The following is a 17,711-nucleotide window of genomic DNA, read 5'->3' on the forward strand; positions in this document are numbered from 1 at the left end:
CAGAGTGTCATTTTCGGGCCGTCAAAATTTCATAATGTAATAATTTCAGACAAAATATAATTTTTTATGGAAAAGCAATACTTTTACTCTGCAGCCTTCGCAAAGCCCTATGGATGTATTCTTTTTGAAAAAATGTTTATTTTAATCCACATATTACATATTATACCTTTAATAGCCTCAGTTCATAGAAAGTGAAAAAACAAACGATTACTGTATGATTTTATTAGACAAAGACAATATCACATTAAACTGAGTTTAAACACAATGTGTCTTTTATAAAAAGATATGCATCCCATGAGCAAGAACCTGATTTAAAAGAACAAAAAGAACTTAAGTGTAAATATTTTCTAAAGTAAATCAAAATGATGTTAGAACCTGGAGTCATCAAAGTGGCAAAGGTTACTTATGATCATATACAATGGTTCAGATCAAAAAGTTGACAAAACTAGCACTTTTGAGAAAGTCTGATGATTGCGCTACCACCGTTTTGGTCATACAATGGATGTGGGTGGGCACCGTGAAAAATCATTCAAAAAACATGTTAAACTCTTCATTTCATGGGCAATCAGCACTAATATCTCAAGCACAGTCTGCCAAAATGTTAATATGGACTGCTATATATCATCATAAATAACCTTATAACCGGGCTTCTAATGATGAATACCAAACTACTTCTTTAATGAGGTCAATGCACCACCAACTTTATTCTGTTAGTGTGCATGGTTTTCTCCCACTTAGAATCAAATACTCATTAATTAACATGTATGCCATAAAAACCTAATCAAATTTAAAATGGGCTTAATTAAACAATATTTATGCACATTTTGAAACGGTATGCTGTGCACGTGCAATACACGTTTGGCTAGCATGTTACCTGAGCTTCAACATTGCTGACAGGCACTGCTGACCTGGTAGCAGTCTGTTCCCATGACTCCTCTGCAGTTTGGTTAGTTAGCACCATGGAGTTTACTACCTAAAACAAGAGCACTCAGTTACCAGGAGAGGGCAGCACTGCAACCTTTTACATTTCTTACTTTGGTCAAGCAAAGCTAATATTCATTTGGAATGTTCACCAGTCTCTATATCCCAGAGCTTAGAGGGATAGTTAACGGACTGGTTCTGTCCAGATGCTGCAAGTGTTTTGCAGAAGCTCCTCTAGTGCAGAAGTCCATAGATACAGTAGTCAGTTCTGCTGCTCCTCTTGTCTTGATCTCCAGGCTTTCAAGCTGAAATAGGTGCTTCCTGCGTAGCACAGGGTGACCAGAAAGGCAAAGAACTATGGAGGAAGGAGGAGAAAGAGGAACATAAACAAAACAAATTCAAATTCAATAAGGAAATGGGTGAGATAGTGAAAAGGCACACAATGCCTCAATAGATATATGGTTTCATATTACTATTAAACAAGATTCCGGTGATAACTTGTGTGACCGGAGGGTAGGGGCACAGCATACAGTAGGGATTGAATAGAACATATAGTTACATTATACATAGAGATACACAGATATAGCTATCTTTATGATGTGATATCCTTATGGAGCCCAGTCTCAGAGTTTACCGAAGAGGCTGCCCAGCAGTTGTAGTTGTTGCGCCCCCTAACAGCCCGACTGACCGAGGCAGCGTCCACTGCAGCCGACACCAGGTACATCACCGTGGCACTGCCGTTGAAACCCAGGCTCTGTGGAGGACGCGAGTAATGGAGTTAGCTATGATTGTTGTGCATTGTGTGTGTGTGTACTGTATATGTGTGTACGCGTACGTGCGTGTGTGTACATGTCTGCGTGTGTGTGTACGTGACTGTGTGTGTGGGAGGGGGGGGGTGTACACATGCATGCATGCCTGCATTCGGGCGTGCATGTGTGTGTGCTTGTGTGTGTAATGTGGCATTACCAGTGTGGTCCATGGGATGTGAGAGATCCTGTTGTAGGCCTTGGTCAGGTGGAGGATGAGGATGATGACAGTGAGGACCCAGTACAGCACCGCCACTATCATCACCCAGCCGTAGGCCGACACCCGGAAATACTCTGTTCCCCCCACCAGAACCCACACCAACAAGCCAAAGACCTAAGGGGAGGAGGGGAGAGGAGGAGGAGTCCAGGTTATTTCCTATAGGCTACACAGCCCAAAATGAACCAAGCCTGACTGGGCGCATATACAGTTAGGCTCAAATTTCAACCACATGCTATATAGTTTTATTACTTTTATTCACATTGTTCACAGCTATAGTCAAATCAGGTAAACTCAGCCTTACTTATTTCTGAATTTGAATCTTCTTCCTAGGAAGTCTGACTTCCTCTGCATGAAAAAGCACCAACATTTGCGTCCCGTGCTACGCCAGAAGTCCTCAACTGACATTGAGGGTCTTATAGTCCTGATGGTGGCGCTACAGCAACTGTCAGAAGTCTCTCATCACTCCGTTTCCCTTAAAAACTGTAAAACTTATTAAACCTATCTCTATCTCCCTCCACAATTTTTATTGCTATACTGCATTTTCAGACTGTCCTCCACGATCTACACATATTTCTGAAATATAAAAGATTGAACCCACAGCTCATCAAAATGTTTTACTGTAAACAGCACTGTATGCAGCTACTGCAAATTCTCATTAAATAAATCTCCAATGTTTTTTTTGAGAATTCTATCTCAAAAACTGCATTTTTTATAGTATTTTGAATTCTGTCCCCTCAAACTGTCGAATGGGGAAAAAATAACTATCCACAATTCTATAGTGCAACAGCCACCAATCAGAGACACCACTGTTGGCAACCCCACCTAAATGGCCAACCCTAGGACCACAACTGGCTAAATTTACTCTGATTCAGAGGAGACCTGTGCCACTGATTATTTGATTGGTTTCCACCTGTGTCTTCTTAGTCTGTGCATATAGCCCACATGTTGCCAGTCCTTTTTTGTTGAGTATTAGCTGTCACCGTGCGTTATCCCTGGTGTTTCCTGTGCCATCTTGTAATTTTGTCTTCCCAGCTTTGTCTTTTGTTCTCCACTTGTTGAGTATCTACCTTGGTTTTATTATTTAGTCTTTGGTTTTGTTTTTCGCCCCTCATGGTGCCTTTATTTTTATAAACATTTTGTGGAATCTGCTGAACCTTTCACAAGCCTGTGATTGGGTGACATTTACTGTATATGCAGCCCTGGTGATTGCTGAAGTTATTGTGAAACCATCTATGGCTTCTTAGTTGGCAGATAGTTCAACAAAAGTCCAGGGTGATGCAGAATAAAAATGTGAACGCATACTCAGGCATTGTGCTGTGACATGATTTAAATACCCAGAAGTTCTTGACTAAGCAAGAGCTTCTGGGTACTCAGAATAGGAAGGATATAACCATATAATTAAATAGGAACAGGTAATGCATTTTCCAGCTCTGATTCCATGTTATTAGCCTACATAGAAACTGCCATCTGTTTCCAGGTAGCAAACCATGAGCTAAGTTGATATTTTAGGAAGGATATAACATATCTAATTAAATAGAAACTGACAATGTTGCATTTTCCAGCTTTGATTCCACATTATTACATAGAAACTACTGTCTCTGTTTCCATGTAGGCTAATCAATCATGGGGATTTGGGGGTAACTACACAGGTAACTACAGTACTAGTATTTGCTGGTAAAAATGTCGATATTTACATGGTATTACCCTGGTAACTCACAGGTAACTACTACAAGTAACTAATGTAATTGTCATGGCATTACCCTGGTATAACCGTGGTATTGCCCTGTTATTACCGAGCTGTAGGCCTAATGTAAGGTGGTACCCATCTAGCTATACAGGAAGACGTCTCTGTTTGTCTGAGTGTGTCTGTATTTCGATTTTCTTGAGAACCAGGCGCGTTATGAAATAATTTGCCAGGTGTAAATTATTGGACCCAATAATTGGTGTTCTCAGTCAGGACCCAAGGAAGTGCTGTGTTGAGTGTGAAGTTGTTTGGATGAGTGGCACGCCCCCGCTCTTCTTACAGCACCCTAATCCGAACCCTAACCAACCAACCCTAACCCTAATCCAAATACAAAGTATTTATGGATAAAATGCTTGAAATTGGTATAGGCGGTTTTGAGAGAGGAAAAAGAACGCTTCTTAGGCTGTGGTTTAAAGAGTTAAAAAAGAGAGGTGCTCAGTCCCAGGGGTCCATATTCATGAAAAATAATAGGCTATGAAAGCCTAAAGATGGAAGCAGCACTCACGTCTCTTTTAAAGTTAAAAAAGCCTTTATTTGGGCATGGTGGCTTTGCTCAGCCCTGCGCGGTCGGCTTTTGACCTTCTCAGGGGTATCTGATACCGCTGAGAAGGCCAAAAGCCGACCGCGCAGGGCTGAGCAAAGCCACCATGCCCAAATAAAGGCTTTTTTAACTTTAAAAGAGACGTGAGTGCTGCTTCCATCTTTAGGCTTTCATAGCCTATTATTTTGCTTGAAATTGGTACTTCCGGACGCGGCAAGAATAGTACTGTCTAGATGTTAGGGCCTATTTTATAGACTTAAGTGCGTCTGGAATACAAATATTCCAGCTGGAACAAAACAAGACTAACCTATTGTACTGTGGTTTCTTTTCTTCTTGACTTTTGGGCAAAAATATGAAAGGACTTCAGGAGCAAAATGCAGTTAAACCAAATATTTATTGAGCACGCCACACAGGTCAAAATTTCGGCAGTACTAAGGTTCTTTTACGAGGTGGCGAGTTTATATACTTGGCTTCAGGCCAAGTATCACATGACAAACAAATTTGCATACAAGGGATGTACATTTAACACAGATCTGGTCAACTAGTCTTGTAATTGGTCAACAGGTCACTGGGCTCTGCCCCCCTCCGGACATGGGGGCAATCTTGGGTTCTTCCTGTCCTGCTTAGATCACGTTTCAACCGTAGACGAGGTGTTATCTTTATTGACCCAGAGGACAAAGGAATGTTTACTCAGGACAGGGCCTCTGTTGTCAATATCCTGTTATATTAACACAGTTCTACCTATAGTGAAGTTTATTCATTATTCTTAGTAATATTGATTACTACATGAGAGTAATACAGATGTATTGATTTAATACAGTATAAAAATATACTACATATCCCCCCTTCGAGGCGTCATAACGCCTCGACACAAAACAACATTAAACGCAACAAACAATCCCCAAAACACATACAAATAACCAAATCATCACACAGCAGCAAAGCAAATCGGGGGCCAGAGGTTACTAGCACATAGCCCCATCGAAAGAGAACAGCCCTCTGCGCTGTCTCATATTCTCTTCTCATGCTGGAGCAATCTTCAGACATCAAACCCCCAGGTGTCGCAATCCTCTCTGACACCCAGAGAACAATGTCCGTAGCAAGATGGTAAGCTCACCCCGTCCGAAACAGGGAGAACACTCCAGGAATGTCCAAGAATGACCCTCAAGTCATTCGTGACTCCACACAGTTCATAGCTTCATGCTGGTGAGGGGCAACAACTCCTTGGCCGCCCACACAATGCACTCCAGGATAGTCTGAAAACATCAACACAAAACCACACAAAACACAGAACATCCTATAGACATAGACTAAACCTAAATTACTACAAAACAGAACAACCTAACCAAGGAGACGTGTACACACACCTGAATCAAAAACACAGGTGAAATGTAGGCGACATCCTCAAGCTTGATTGAACAGAAACCCTAAACAGAAATGACATATAATGCTAAACATTAAGTAACCTCATGTTCCAACACATATCAGAAAGAGATAGACAAGACAAACAATAGTCAACAGACAAACAACAGGTTTCAGGCAGTCCCCAGGAAGGCACGATCCAGGCTCCTCAAAGACCTGCCGCCCAGGGTCCATAGCACCTGAAAGATAACACTCAACACAGACTGGGGTCAATAGCAGAGGAGAAGGCCTAAAGCCAACTCCTCACAAACACATCATCATTATGTGAATGAAATTCATACAGTAGAATGCATAAACGAACAGCTTATGTCCATTCATTGACTATTGAAACATAAACTCCTAAATCAAAGTGAGAAACATAATCCATTTGAATTGACTAAACAACCTTGTAAACCAATTATCTAAACTGATGTTATATGAAACCATAACTGAATACTCCTACTATCATAAAATTCCTGTAATAAACTGAACTTAGCATCAAATCATCAATAACCATTCAACACACATGACTTTTTGTTTTTGTTTTTCTGAACAAAAAGATGGTTCATACTCTGGAGTCCATATCCAACTAGTTTGCTTCTATAATAATCTTCTGGAGACAAGTGTTTCTCCAAAATGTCAAAGATGTAATAAAAATATTCCTCATCACTTCAACTTTAATAATGAACTCAGGCTCAAAGGTGACAACGTAGGTTATCACCGCTATCATTCTTCAAAAAAATTGATTCTAAAAACGTAAGAAATACTTGTTGTATTGTAAATCGCTGATGACATCTATCCAATGACATGTTCAAGTTCCTCTTCACCCCCCCCCTTTTTTTTTTTTTTTTTGAATTCTTCAGAATTAATAATCTCCCCCTGTCTGAGGCTGTTGGAAAACAGGGAACGGGAGTGAAGATTACATCATTGGTTGTTGTTGTTGTTATTGTTCTGCAAAACAACTTTTATCTCCTCCATTATCCATCCAATAACTGACTTTGAGTGAGTTCCCTCTTCAGCTCAGCATCTTGTTCCTTCAGGGTCCGTTCCTTCTTCCTGTAATGCTCCACTAGATGAGCAATATGATCAATGTAGATGTTCTTTACCATAGACCCAAGACCAACCACTTCCCCCAATTTACTCCTCACGGACTGAGGCAGGCCTTCTTGGAGCTTCAGTCGCAGCATAGCGCGTTCCAACTTGTGCTCCTCAGGATCGTTTCCCATGAGGTCTCTCCACTGTTGGTAAACTCGTGCCACATATGCTCTGGGATTCTCTGTGTCACCTAAGGCGTCGAAAATGATATAGTCTGGGTGTACATTGGTAGGGTACATCTCCTTCAGGGTTCTCCACAAACGCCCTCTATTGGCAGCGAAAAGTCCAGCATCATAAATCGCTGTATGAGCACATCTTCCTATTCCAGCCTTTTCCAGAATTTCTTCCATTGGCGGTACTCCTAGTACTGATGACAAGATCCTCTTAATGTCACCCATGGCGAGTGAGATGCCTTGTGATAGCTAATCAATCTTCGTCGTCCAGGGATGAGCGCCATCTTGGAGAATCGGCAGTTTATCCAAGATTGCAGACATGTCACTAGCCTGCCAGGGCTTGTAGTTCATATGAGCACCACTAACCACCACTGGAAACATCTTCCCGTCACCTTTATTCTTCTCTTTTTTCTTCTTTCTTGATTTACGTGTGCCTTCCGATTCACTTTTCTCCTCAGGTTTACTGGGTCTTGGACGAAGATCATACTTTTCCAACTCCTTTTGCATCTGACGTGTTTGTGTCTGCATCTCTGACCAGGGCCGGACTGGCCATGTGGCGTACCGGTGGGCCGGACCTACTTGTGGGCCGATCTAAAAAAAAAAAGAGCTAACGAACGGCCCATAGAGCAGGGACAGCGGCCCATTGGTCCATTTTCTATACTGACACTGGGCTGGCCCAATCATATGTAGGCCCCACCCCTCCCTCTGTTAGTTTCAGGTGTCATTTGCGTGGGCCGTTAGAGAGCCAGCTGGCCTGTCCCCCCGTCAACAAATCGCGCAGCAGCACCCCCCCCCCCCCCCCCCCCCCCCCGTCAATAAATCGCGCAGCAGCATCCCCCCCCGTCAACAAATCGCGCAGCAGCACCCCCCCCCGTCAAAAAATCGCGCAGCAGCACCCCCCCCCGTCAACAAATCGCGCAGCACCCCCCCCCCCCCCCCCCCCCCCCCCCGTCAACAAAACGAAACTGAAGGTGTTCCATCTCACCGCGTCGGCTCGGCTAGTGGCCTGACTGGGGCTACATTTCCCGGTAGGAAATATTCACCCAGTCCAGCCCTGGGTCCGGCCGATTGTGGTGGGCCGGTCTGGGCCAAAAATGCCAGGGCCGATTTTTTGTCCCAGTCCAGCCCTGTCTCTGACTGAACTACAGTAAGATCCTTCAATGCATCCTCCAAGTGAGTCACATCATCACCCTTTTTAGCTGCATACAGTTCAGATTCAAGTTCAGTCTTTGATGCATTAATGGAATCCAACTCCTTTTCCATATCTCTCAGCTCCTTATTCACCTGTTCCTTGGCCTTCGCACCATCATCCGAGTCAGACTCCTCGCTCTCTTCTTCACTACTGCTACTAGTTTCTGTTTCTAGGTCCTTTCTCCCTCTCCTCTCAGCACGTGCCATAATCTGTCTAATGCGCTCACTATATCCTCCCCTATCTGCTCCGTCCTCTTCAGAAGAGCCACTGTCACTTTCATGTCTGCCCTTTTTGCTTTTCTTCTTCTTCTTCTTTTCAGCTGGTGTCGGATGCTTATCTAATTTCTTGGTTTTGCGCTTCACATCAAGATGAGTTACAACGGTCGTCCTGGCATTTCCCTTCTGCATAATGTCATTATTATCATCTCTGATTACATATCTTCCCTCAGTATTTAGCACGGGTAGCTGTGGATAAGCCTTAGTAGCTTCCTTCTGAGCTTCATAAGGAGGCGGGGTCAAGACTGGGGCCGTATGGGAGAACGGCGCATCAATTTCACTCTGCAGTATGTCCGTCTTGTCATTGGCCTCCTCTATTACAGTTCGGGCTGTGGTAGCTGCTGCCTCCACAGCTGCTTTCTGTCTCCGCCCTGCTTTACCGAACAGTGTCAAGACTGCGAGTTCAGTATCTCTTTTTTCTTTTCGAGCCTTACCTTGTCTTCCCGTCTTCTGGTGAGCCTTGTATGCCTCAACCAGAACGCGCATGTTTTGAATGAGTCCTTCATCAAAGCTTCCTGTAGACGGCCAAGGCTGTGGCACATCCGACCATCGCCGTGCCCAGCTTTTAGATATATCACCGATGCCCTTCAGTATTGGATAATCGCGTTTGAGTTGTTCCACCGGTGTGAGCATGGGCACATTAACGTCTATGTCGGATGACATGTTGGAATCCACGAAGATCGATAGACCGATAAAGACTTGAGACTGTTATAAGCCTCTTAAGAATCTAACACTATAAAATGAAGCTTTATCAATTATGTAATTAATAAAGAAATGAACACTCAATCACTCACAGACATAGGACACTTCTTGCTCTACCTAAACTTCCTATCCAGATATAATCCTGCTCAATCTCAACCCTAGTCTTCAGCACAGGGAGCGATCGGTCCCATTTAAGCACTTTTAATTTTTACAAATTAAAAACCACAAAGCCCGGTTTGACGCAAGCTTAGGGTATTGTGCACCAGAGGACAATCCCCTCGTTAACCGCTGTATGCCAGAAAATAATGAATTAAAACAAAAAAGATTTTGACGTAGACATCGAAATGTCCACACCACTTTGCCTGTCAGCAAGTTGAGTCCTACTGTCCGTCCACTCACAGTCCTTTCACTCCACACACACACAATATGCAAAGCGTAATATATGTATGTACGTCTATATCGCTCTACTAAAGCAAACCCTTAAACTGATGTTTATTCTATCAAAAACCAAGACACCTTTAAACCAGATATCCAACAGACCACCAATCACTCAAGAACCAAAGCTCAACACCAAACCATCTACATCCATTTAACAATTAAACACCCTCAAAACCACTTATATCCAGTATCAAGTAGAAGTATTATATATATGATACTTATAATAATAAAAAGTTGAATAACTATAAATAATTTATCAAGAATTAATCAATTAATGAACTAACCATTTATCCTTATTATCAAATCAAGTAACCAAACCAATCAATCACCTTATCATAAAATACCAAGCCTTAAATGCAGGTCAACCACTCAAAACAATTAAATCAGGTGATCAGGCTAGTTCAATTAATGAGCATTAATCAGCAATTCAGGCTTACTTTTCAAGCAGGTGATGGATGGATGGATGGATGGATGGTCTGGGATTGGTGACTGGTATGGACAAAAACCTTTCCGGATATAACTGCAAACAGATTTACTCAAAGGGGAAAAACCAATTAATCCCAAAGCAGTGATAATTAAAAAATATATTTGCTATTCACAACCCATTATTCTAAAAATCAAACTTTCCTAAAACACACGAATAATCAAACATAGAAAGCGGTCATATCTAACAACGGCCACAAGATGGCAGCATTAAACCACCTAATACACTTGAACCAATACAATAGACCAGCGGGAACTGCAACCTATCAAACGACCACTAGATGGAGGCATAGGACAACAGAGGTGAGAAGGATGAAAGATTTCTTCATATCCCTAAAGTATGGCTAACGCTACACCATTCTCAATTTATGAAGATTGAAGAAAGGTTTCACTAATAAAAGTTATAATTGACTAGTGGATTGCTGCTAGGGTTTGAGTGCTGAGTAACCGATGTCTCGATCAGTGTCCACCTGGCCCAGATTCAGCATCCACTTATGCATTTATGAATTAATATTTAACCTAATCCAGTCGTCCCATACACCGCACGACCCACTGGATGAATTATATGTCCCTAATTTCTAAAGACAGGAAAGAGAGAGAAATAAATGTGAAAGAAAGAGAGAGAGACAGATAGATAGAGAGACAGACACAATTGGGTGACTTCACACTGTACAAACCACAGCACAACCCCCCTGGCCAGTGAACGCGTTTCACTGACCCCCCCTCTTCACAGCTGTTTTATGAGGGCTAGGAATTTACAACTCAGGGCACGGGGAGCAACCTCACCCACAAAAGACAATTAAACAGAAAATATCAACAAATATTATTTACATTAACTCAACTTTCAAACACCCAACCAACAAACACACAACCTCAACTTTACTCAAAGCACAAACCCGCAACACACGCTCTCCACACGCTCTCCTCACGCTCTCCTTTCACTCTCTCCTTTCACACCGACACAGCCCCTGTCTCCTCACGAAAGATCAAAGGCTGCTGAAGGCAGGCACACACACACACATACCGTACACACACTCACGTGGAAGAGAGAACAAAAGACCTCCCTTCCCTCAACATTGATTCTGAAAGTAAGAATATCAACAAATGGTATCTACATTAAACCAATTCTCAAATATACAATGGACAACAATTACAAGAAACGAAAGACAGGACAATAGCAGACGGCTAAACGTACTTAAAACGAGACACGCAGGACTCCGGTTTAGCCTGCTTCACACACGGGTACCTCACTTTTACACAAATATGCAATCTTCATGCATTTAATTTAACCGGCTTTCTTATAGACATCGAACTTCACTCTATAAGCTCAAGTCTTATCTGAACTCTGCGCCAACGTATGCGTCTTTTTAAGACCCGCCCATACCAAGTCAGCGCAACTATGCGTACACAATTTTACTCTATTCTCCTTCTTTATTGGAAGTTCTTTATGGCGAAAGCATAAAATAATTTGCAAGACGGGTTACCTCGATCAAGACTCGCAGTCTCTTTCTCTCTTGTCCTCCTCTGGCCGGTAGGTACACAAGAGGTAGTTGATCTTGCTATCTTTCGAGGGTCTTGTCAAACCGTAGCTAAAGACGCCATCCCAATCCCCATCGCCAAAATGTGGTTTCTTTTCTTCTTGACTTTTGGGCAAAAATATGAAAGGACTTCAGGAGCAAAATGCAGTTAAACCAAATATTTATTGAGCACGCCACACAGGTCAAAATTTCGGCAGTACTAAGGTTCTTTTACGAGGTGGCGAGTTTATATACTTGGCTTCAGGCCAAGTATCACATGACAAACAAATTTGCATACAAGGGATGTACATTTAACACAGATCTGGTCAACTAGTCTTGTAATTGGTCAACAGGTCACTGGGCTCTGCCCCCCTCCGGACATGGGGGCAATCTTGGGTTCTTCCTGTCCTGCTTAGATCACGTTTCAACCGTAGACGAGGTGTTATCTTTTTTGACCCAGAGGACAAAGGAATGTTTACTCAGGACAGGGCCTCTGTTGTCAATATCCTGTTATATTAACACAGTTCTACCTATAGTGAAGTTTATTCATTATTCTTAGTAATATTGATTACTACATGAGAGTAATACAGATGTATTGATTTAATACAGTATAAAAATATACTACAGTACTATAAATGGTATGCCTATTTAAAATCTGTTTATAAATTCCTGCATTTGTTGGCTCAAAAAGAATATCCTCAAAAATATTTTTTCTTGGACTTACTATTTCACCAGAAACGAGAAGGCCTGAAGTAGTGCGAATGAAGTGGCTGTGGAAAGCTAGAGTGGAGGAGAGGTTTTCTCTTGCTGGACTGCTGCTCCTGGAGGTTATTATCACCGCGCGTGCCGCGTCTCCCGCCATGTTCACGTCAGCTGAGGGCTGAGCGCGAGGATATCCCGACCCACCACACAAGAACAGAAGGTGAGAGATTCATTATATAGGGTTAATCCCACGTTGTTCAACCCAAAACCAAAGAGAAAACGAATAGAGAAAATATGCCCATGTCATTTTCTGTCGCAGCTGCACAGGCCTAGTTTGACTAATAATCAAATTACAACAGCTAGTAGGCTATGTGGGAATAGGTCACTTTTGTTTCACCAGGAGTGGAGTGGATGATATGGAAATGCCCTTGGTAGTTGCTGAGGCCAATGAAACATTGTCAGTCAGTCATGTAACAGGTAAGCCTTTGCATATGGTGCTACATTCTGAGGACACCATTAGAATCGACTTGTAGGCTACTGCAGAGGTGCAAAAGTTGAAATATTTCCTCCAAACCGACCTTCAGACGCCCAGCACTGGTCTTTTGTCTCTCTGCCACCGGCCAAGTGGTTTCCTTCACGGGGATTCTGGGTATCAGAGCATCCCTTGAAAACCATTTTCTTCTACTATATAGCCCTGGTAATCCAGTAGCCTATTCATTCCAGGACCAGGGTGACGTCAATCAATGCTCGTGATTAGTGTTTTTTTATACCAGGAGATGGCAGCATAGACACACATAGGGATCATCTAGAAATAGTCTATTTGCACGAGAAATTGGGAGAAACAATGGTTTATATGAGATCATTTACTATCATTTTGGAATAATGATTCAGTTTGAATGACAACATCTTCTCAAATAGTTTCTCCAAAGTGCTTTAATATGGTCACCAGCCTGTCCTTTAGCAAAGCAAAATATTTAACAAGCATTTTGGTCACTGGTCCAAGAGAGTATGCAAGAGAGTGCACTATTATATTATATGAAGATATTATATGAAGAATGGACTTGGTTGAGCAAATATATTGTATTGTATTATACATATAAAGATATTAGATACCGTAGGGAAGTTCATTGTGTGATGACAGGGAATCGGCTCACGTGCAAATTCTAATCAGATCATTCAAATCTACAGACCAACATCATGCGTCTCTCTCTCTCTCTCTCTCTCTCTCTCTCTCTCTCTCTCTCTTTCTCTCTCTCTCCCCATCTGTCTCTGTTATTTTGTACATTTCCTGTAGCTTGCATTACCAGGCCTTCTCTAGGATAACCCTTGTCCTAATTCAATTCCCTCTGAGTGGCCAGCCGAAAGTGTCCAGAGTGATCTGTGCTCCAACATCAAAGGGAGATTTCTCTTTGTTCTGTGCATTGTTTATTTATGATTCAATAAAGGTGAATGTGCCACCAAAGCATTTTGCAGTTGGCAAGCCTTCCCAGCAGCTAGAGTGCTCTCCCTCAACCCTAAGAGCAGAGCAGTAGCTTTATGCTAACCCCAGAATGAAGGGTTCTAGATGATACAGAACATTAAAGTGCAGCAGTCTCACTAAACATGAAATAATGGATGGATCACAAATCATTTATCTGTGAGTAATCCAGCTAACTTGATATCACCCTGAAACTAAACACAGAGCAGAATTTAGAATTATCATTTCATTTCATTTTTTTCATTTCATTCAGTGGAAAACACTGAATTAAAATGTGCATGTACCATAATCTTAATGTAATTAGTGCAAAAGTTTATAATCAACCATAAAAAAACAAATATTGTTTTGAATGAACTGCTTAGTTTAATTACATTTAATCAAAAACCAGCTGTTAATGCAACATTTGCAGATATTGCGTTTGCAGAATGACTCAAGGTGCTTTTGATAGATCAACTTACTGTATCTGTTCTGTGCATTTCGTTTCCAAGCCTTGAATCCAGATTTAAGGTTAAGATAAGATAACCTTGCATGCTCCTATTAGTCTCCATTTAATAAAGCCCTGCTAGTTTTGCATTTCATTTGATGTTGAGAAAATATTCTTGTATTTTTAAACAGTATTCAGGTGTGTATTTATTTCAGACAAACGGAACAATTAGCAGTATAATATCCCAATAAATGCACCTTTTAAAAGTATTATGATTTATAGATTTTGAGTGAAGAGAAGCCCCAGAGGTCCAGACTGATAAGCATTATCTGATAGAATAGAGATTAATGCTGAGAACATAACAGGCACATGTATGCTGATTTCAGACAGTGTCAGCTAGTTATCACAATTACCTGCAGAAAAAGGCTTTGCATTAATCAATACATAATCCTGGGATCCATCTTAGATTTGGTGCAACAATTATGAGTCCATGGATTCATTCAAATGTTAACACTACGAAGCCTGTCCAGAGCCTCAGAGGTTTTAAAGGTTTAACATGTTCTGTAACAAGTATTCATTCTTCAGTTGGATGTTTTGGCAGGTGTAGCTTTGGCATAATCTAGGGATTTCCTGCTCAAGTCAGCAGGAAATGTCTCAATCAAATAAAATGCTACACCTGTGTTATGACCTTTAGATTGAATTAAAAGGCCGAAGTAAAAGGATAGTATTTCAATAGTGTGTCGGTACATTTACTGAAACAATATCAATATTAAACATGTTTTATTCAAGTAATTCAATACTTTGCTTATAACACACATTATATTTTCTTATTATGTTCAGGGTATTGTTAATCTAAACATAATGGGAGATACGTATGATAAATTTAGAAGTACACATACAGGAATTGTAGACATATTTGCCTGTTTTGTGCACGCCAATACTCAGCATTGTGTAAGCAATCAGAGGTATCACAGATGTGCCTCTACTACTGTACTGTACTATAGTCTACTACTATACTATACTACAGTTGCTACGCTAGGCTATACTAAACTACGGTATACTATTCTATACTGTACTGTACTAGATTTCTCTACCATGGACGCTGTGCTCATAGAATAGAGCAGCCTTCAGAGCATAGCTCAGACCGGGGTGAATTCCACCAGCAGAAGGATGTTGTTTAATCAAGACAGGATGGTCTGTGGTCTCAGGAGCAGCTGAAGGAGAGGAGGATAGAAGAAGAAGTTTACTTAAACATGTCTGATCTCTGAAAAACCTGATATTATTTTTCCCATTCCTTTCCCACTTCCTTCCCTCCTACCTCCCTCCCTCCTCTCTGTAACTTCCTTCCCTCCTCCCTCCTCTCTGTAACTTCCTTCCCTCCTCCCTCCCTCCCTCCTCTCTGTAACTTCCTTCCCTCCTCCCTCCCTCCCTCCTCTCTGTAACGTTGCCCGTGCGGTCTGAAGCAGATGAGTAGCAAGGCCCTGAGCAGCGGCCATGAAGGTCTGAAACACTAGCAACACCAAGGGGACTAATTAGCTGTGTATCTATAGGACTAAAGCTGTCTGCTCAGCTCTACTCTGGGACCTGACTATCCCCTCACTCTTGGATTAAACAGATACATGCATATTCTTTCTTCTCAATCAACACACATAGAGCAGAGGGAGATCGCGAGAGGCAACAAACATACCTTGACATTAAAAAAAACTTGTTTAAAGTCACCGAAGTGAATAAAATAGGCATGCCTCTGGAGGACTTGTGTGTTCTTATATACTGTGGACCGTCCACATGATAAAACATATTTACAGCAAAAACAAATAAGATAAATATATATATCCCCTTGCACCAGATGTGATAACCCCACTTAGCTTTGTTAGCTTGCTAGCGGGCAGACATGCCACCTTTACCAGCTCTGGCCCCTCACCCAGCATGAGGGCAACCCCCAATGTAAACAAGTCAACGAAGAGCTCGCAGGCAGACTAGCAGGTTCCTGGTAATTATCAGGGGGAGTGTGATTGTGTGTATGTGTGTGTGTGTGTGTGTGTGTGTGTGTGTGTGTGTGTGTGTGTGTGTGTGTGTGTGCATGTGTGGGGGCAGGAGTGCACAAAGAAACAGCATTGTGTTTTCTAACCAGCGAGAAGCACTGTACGGTGTCCCCTGACTCCTGGCCAGTGCTGAATAAGGACAACAGGATTTGAAGGTGCCCAGCTGTGTACCGACTGTGTGACAAACCGTTTGTGTGCAAGGAAGTTCACGGCTCCTCCAGGGGTTCACGGATCCTCACGGCCCCTCCGGATTCTGGGCTTATGGAAGAATTAGGCTGCGAGTTCTAGCTCCCGGTGTGCCGTTTCCGCCAGGCACGTCATAATTCGGGGATGCGTTAGCCACGCCCCTCAATGCCCGCCCTGCACCCAATCATTATAGCTATTTGTCTGTCCACATGGTATTTTTATGTGTCTGTGTATGAATGTGTATAGCGGCACACTCACATGTTCACTCTCTCTCTCTCACACACACACACACACACAAATGCACAAAATGCCGCTCGTCTCACAGCTCTCAGTAACCAGAACCCGCTGGGCATTCTGTATGCATATCTGTCCCTTAACCCCCCCCCTCCAGCAGCCTCTGTACAAAGCCCCCACCATCCTCCCCCTCTCTCATACACACACACACACACACACACACACACCCTTGTACACACATACACACGCACACACGACAGCGCCGCCAGCCTCCACTCTCCACCCTCCTCACACACATACAGTGCACACACACAAGTACACAAACATACACACAAACACACACACACACTCAGACGAAGCCGCCAGCTTCCACCTCCTTCACTCGCCAGTCCAGATGCTGCCACGTAATTGGCCACCACGGCTTCCTGCTGTGGGAAAGATATATTACCAGCTCCCCCATCCCAACTCTGACACACACACACCCACACACACACGCACATACGCACGCACACACGCACACATCACAACACTGCCTCTTCAATGTCTTCCAGTATGTCTCCTCACAATCACACACACACACACACACACTAACGCAACCCCTCCCAGACACAACCACCAACTCGCTGACATCACTTCTAAAAACAGAACCCTGGGTTCTATTGAACAGAGGCAGTCGTACGTTTCCCAGCAAAGTAGAATCACAACAGAACAGAGAAGAGCGTTGATGTTGCCATATGTTCGGCTGGTTCGGGTCCGATTTACTTTGTTCCTGCCCTTGTGTACGGCTTTAGTACTAAAACACAGAAGAACATGAACAATGTAGCAGATGTGGTAAAGCAGCATTGCTGGTTGTAAACAGGAAAGAGGCTAAATGGCATATGGTATAGCAGGTTATAGACAGAGGGTGTATAGCAGGTTATAGAGGGTGTATAGCAGGTTATAGAGGGTGTATAGCAGGTTATAGACAGAGGGGGTATAGCAGGTTATAGAGGGTGTATAGCAGGTTATAGAGGGTGTATAGCAGGTTATAGACAGAGGGTGTATAGCAGGTTATAGAGGGTGTATAGCAGGTTATAGAGGGTATATAGCAGGTTATAGACAGATGGTGTATAGCAGGTTATAGACAGAGGGTGTATAG

General features: G+C 42.5%; 1 protein-coding gene across 1 annotated transcript; it reads right to left on the bottom strand.

The window, feature by feature from the left end:
• Positions 1–1,183: 1,183 nt before the first annotated feature.
• LOC311314314 (CKLF-like MARVEL transmembrane domain-containing protein 8) lies at positions 1,184–12,370 on the bottom strand (the record flags this gene model as incomplete). Its single annotated transcript, XM_084444653.1, has 4 exons — positions 1,184–1,276; positions 1,556–1,675; positions 1,888–2,061; positions 12,233–12,370. 4 exons carry the CDS (start codon positions 12,368–12,370, stop codon positions 1,184–1,186), a joined length of 525 nt encoding a protein of 174 aa, XP_084300779.1.
• Positions 12,371–17,711: the final 5,341 nt, after the last annotated feature.

Source organism: Borostomias antarcticus (genome assembly GCF_949987555.1).
Source record: "Borostomias antarcticus genome assembly, chromosome: 10".
NCBI classification, from domain to species: Eukaryota; Metazoa; Chordata; class Actinopteri; order Stomiiformes; family Stomiidae; genus Borostomias; species Borostomias antarcticus.